We start from the raw sequence: 4785 nt of genomic DNA, 5'->3' as shown, positions 1-4785 counted from the left end.
ATAATATAGAACAATTTTAATCTCTATAGCTCCAATATATTCTGCAGCACTTTACAATTCAGAGGAAACTTGTACAAACAAGATAAGACATTACAGAGTAATACATAGTTCACCACATACCAAGAGGAGTGAGGGCCCCACATGCGAGCTACAATCTATGAGGACAATCTATGAGGGAATGTGATCTATGCAGTCTACAGTATCTCTGGCTGCAGCGGTCACGAGGGTTTCAACATCACAGGAGGTGCCGGCAAAGGACAAGGCAAGCAAGTCATGGTAGTTTAGTACCGTTTTGATTTGTTTTGTTTTTTATTTTTTTTAGGTAGATACTAACAGTACATCAGCGTTCTGCAATTACTGAATATATAAATTCCACTATTGTTACTCACACAAAAATGTCAGGTACTTAGTTAACAGATTTTGATTACAAGATGTATAAGCCATTCACCAACAACAAGGCGTCACTCATGGATGGACCCTATTTGTGAATGCATTCATTATTTGCAGTGTGCTGGTGCATTTTGTTAGTATATATTTTTATTAATTAATTATGCCACTACAGGTTTGCCATGTTCACCCTTATCCACACATCTTTCCTAGACGTGTTTTATAGCAATATTGGAATTAATTACAGTTCTCTGATGTATGTGGGGTATTTGCCAATAGCTAATAATCCGATTACAGTTCTCTTTGGAAAATAAAAGTGGCAACTACCTGGGGGTTTAAAAACAAATGATACAAAAAAAACAAGATTTTTATAGTTAGAGCCATTTTGGTTTATTTTTAGTCTTGCTGGAATTGACCATTGTATTTCTTGTATATTTTTACAATGTAGACGTGTGTATGGGTAAAAATATAGACAGCTGGGTCACACAGGGATAGCAGACAGGACATGAAAGCACCACAACAGATATCCCATTCCCCACGCATTCTGCAGCCTTTTCCTACCGTCCTATGACCACGCCGGGGATAATTATAACTGTCACGTCCTACACACAACTCAGGTAATGAGTTTCCTTTCACACATGATAGAGCACATGGGACACGTAGGACGTGTTCATATGAACCTTGGAATATTTACAGTTTAGGAGGAAGAAAATGCCTCTAAAGCTTTAAAGGAAAAAAATAATCTAATAGGAAAGTCCGCTAATGTTAAATATTTAACAGGATAGGGAAGAGGTGCGCGCATTTAAATTAATTTGGCACATCCTGGGCTTATCTGTGCACTAAACTGGTACAGATGTTCGCTATACTTTATACCACTTTTTAGGGTAACCTGTAGAAAATCTTTTGGGCTGCAAGTATTTGTAATATCACAAAATAAAATCCTGGGCAAAACAAACATACGCTAAAATTTAGATGTTTTTCCTGCCAAAAAAATGGTGTCAATATCTACGTAAACCTTTGTAACATTTTACATTTCACTGTAGGATGTAATATAACACGAGGCAAAAAAAACCCACACAAGCAAAAGAGCTATGTGGTGTCTGAATGTACGCATGTATATAAAAGGAGCCCTGTGGTATATAGTATTGGCAGCATATGTACAGTTTTATGGGTCTTGTCTTTTTTTTGTCTTTGCTATGACATGTTTGACTAGTGGATTTCTAATGTATATGTCTTATGCTGGGTTTTCTTTTTCTCCAGTGGAGGTGAGTGAATTCATTATAACAATAATCTACATGGTTCATTGTAGGGAGAAAGAGGATTACCTGGTCAGGTGGGAGTTCCAGGTAAACGTGGAATGGAAGGCATCATGGGACTACCTGGAGCTAAAGGAGAGCGGGGGCCAAAAGGCCAACCTGTGAGTAATGCTCAGTCTCACTGTATCTGGCAGCGAGGAGAGTGGAATAAATTAACTTTGTAAAATCGCTTTCTAATAGAACAATGAGATGAAAATGAAACCTGATAAAAGATCACAGGTTTTATACAGTCTGTACCCATCGTCCATTGCAGACCATTTGTTCTGTTGTGTTAGTTAGCAATTAATTAGGTGAACATGTCACATTCTCCAGTCATGTAAGTACTTTGCAAATTCATTGATACTGGTATGTAAGCTACTCATAACCGTCGTGGTGCACTCACATCTAGCATTGTGTCAGGCATATTTATGCATTCAAAAATATACAACTAATTAAAAAACAGGAAAAGTGCACACAAAAGGGCAGTAAATCAATGTTAAATCACAATGGAATATGTTGAATTTTTTTTGTCTAAATCTGGCGTTACATATGACACTTTAACCCCCTGATTTTGGTGGAACTAGTCTAAGGGGAGCTTCTCTTTATGCTGTGCTCTCTGTTTAGCATTCTGTCTGAATAGAGAAAAAAAATGTTCATTTGTTCCTTTGATTTCTCCATTCACTTAAATGAAGAATAAAAAATGTAAAAACTATGAAAGATTAGATCCCATTTGATCTCCTTTCCGGTGGCGTCATTCCTCTCAGACACAGTAGCAGGATAGAAAATTATGGCACATAGGAACAGCTCCACTTTAAAATTTGGTCTTGCCTTCATCAATGAAGTCCAATCCAACCTGTCCATCACCCTCCAATCATTAGCGATTGGTAACAGCTGACATTTGTCTAATATCTGTTGTCATTATTTTTTACAACTAAATGTAACTTAAAAATGTTCTATGACAGTAAATACAGGGCCAGTTAATGCCATTTTATGGTTATTGCCATGCACAAAACTACCTAACGTCAGAGCTCAGGTTTCCAATTCTTAGACATTTGTACATTTGCTGCATTTTCACAGACCACCTATAATGGTTTCTAACTCTATTTTAGGGGGACCCTGGGGAAACTGGATTTCCTGGCATGGCAGGACTGTTTGGACCAAAGGTACTCATTTCTGTTATGCTGCTGCCAATGTTTGTGAATGTGAGAATCCTCAGTGATCATCATCCCAGCACGTAAACTTTACTACATAACTGTATGTTATCAAAATGAGTCACATTCTTTCTAATGGGGAGGACTAAACATGCAGATTTCCAAAATGGCGAAACATTATGGTCTGTTGTGTGGCTGCAGTGGCACTGGAGAGTGTGTAGTAATGGTCCGTCCTGGATTGTGTGGTTACTTGAACCAATTACTGTACCAATTTCTACAGGGACCTCCCGGTGACATTGGCTATAAGGGCATTCAAGGACCTAAAGGACCTCCTGGTCTAATGGTAAGTAGTACTCCACTGTTCCAACCATTGTGTTATTTTGTTCTGCTGCTCCGCAGACATCCTAGTGTACACACACCAGCTAATGACCAAGCTTTTACCCCCACACCATTGAAAATGCACTGCACAGGGTTAACTGCAAACTAGCAGGAGCAGGTCTGGTCCCCAGCATGGATGAGTACCCTGGGAGAAGATGGAATGGGTTTATTACAAATTATGATATCTCTCTTGCAGGCTAGACATGCTGTGCAGCTAACCGAGGCATTGGCACTATGGATGCTTCTCTAGACCTGGGGATCAGATGTTTCTGTTGGCATAGCAGAATTGCTGCGTACTATCAGACCCAGATCAGCTCTGCCAATGAAGACTAGCACAGGAGGGGGCCGTTTTTACCTATTACTGGGGCTCCTATAGTGCTCAGATGCAGTTGGAGAAAATGAACACTAAAAAGGAAAAAAAATGTTCCCCACGGACTGTTTGATATCTATAAGTGTGTTGTAAAGAAAAATGTACAGTATATAAAAATGACAGTGCTAAAAAATATTACAATTTGGCCTGCATAAAGCAAATCCTTATATACATACATTGATTAAGAAAATTCCTAAAAATGATGGCTGTTGAAAAGAGGAGAGGCAAAAAAAGTTAAAAAAAAAAATGTCTGCTCATTAAGGTCCGGTCACTAAGGTGCTAATTCATGACCTCTTTCTCTCTCACAATCTTGCCTTCCTCGGCCTCACAGAAACATGGCTGACACCCTCTGACACCACCTCCCCTGCTGCGCTGTGTTACGGCAGCCTCCACTTTACCCACACTACTCGACCTGTCAACAGAAACGGTGGAGGAGTGGGTCTTCTCCTTTCTTTCAACTGCACCTTCAACCCAATCCCACCTCTTCCCTCCCTAATCCTCCCCTCTTTTGAAGTCCACTCTGTCCGCATCTCCTCTCCCTCCAACCTCCAAGTGGCCGTCGTATACCGACCTCCAGGCCCGACCACTGCCTTCATTGACCAATTCTCTACCTGGCTTCTTCATTTTCTTTCAACTGACACCCCCACTATCATCATGGGTGATTTCAACATCCCCACTGATGCTTTCAGTCAGCAGCCTCCAAACTCCTGTCCCTTACTTAATCCTTTGGACTTACTCAATGGTCCTCCTCAGCCACCCACACAGATGGACACACATTAGACCTGGTCTTCACCCGTCTCTGCTCTCTTTCTAACTTCACCACCTCCCCCTCTCCCTCTATCTGACCACCATCTACTCACTTTCTCATCCCTGTCCTCCTCACCTGGCACGCATGTCCAGCAACACGCGCACCCCCGCAGAAACCTTGCACACCTAGACACCCACGCGCTCTCTGACTCTATTCTACCACTGGCATCCATATCCTCACTCCATGACACAGACGGTGCCACTGCTTTCTACAATGCCATTCTCGCATCAGCTATTGACGCGGTTGCCCCTCTCGTTCTTGGCAGAATGTGACGTATCAACAGACAACCCTGGCACAATAACACCACTAAAAAGCTCCGGCAAGTGTCCAGGATTGCAGAGCGGCGCTGGAAGAAAACAACTTCGCAAGATGACTTCACCACATTCAAACAGGCAA

The 4785-nt window shown here is 41.3% G+C and overlaps 1 protein-coding gene across 1 annotated transcript in view; it reads left to right on the top strand.

Moving 5' to 3' along the window:
• COL27A1 (collagen type XXVII alpha 1 chain) overlaps positions 1-4785 on the top strand; it is a 460501-nt gene that overhangs the window by 401069 nt on the left and 54647 nt on the right. The window contains exons 49-51 of the mRNA XM_073590987.1: positions 1697-1804; positions 2792-2845; positions 3114-3176. Of these exons, the coding sequence (XP_073447088.1) occupies positions 1697-1804; positions 2792-2845; positions 3114-3176 (225 nt within the window). The remainder of the gene's footprint in view (positions 1-1696; positions 1805-2791; positions 2846-3113; positions 3177-4785) is intronic.

The sequence above is a fragment of the Dendrobates tinctorius genome, unplaced genomic scaffold, assembly GCF_039654945.1.
Source record: "Dendrobates tinctorius isolate UK_male_01 unplaced genomic scaffold, ASM3965494v1 ptg000120l, whole genome shotgun sequence".
Classification (NCBI taxonomy): Eukaryota; Metazoa; Chordata; class Amphibia; order Anura; family Dendrobatidae; genus Dendrobates; species Dendrobates tinctorius.
This window is presented reverse-complemented; position numbering and strand designations above follow the sequence as displayed.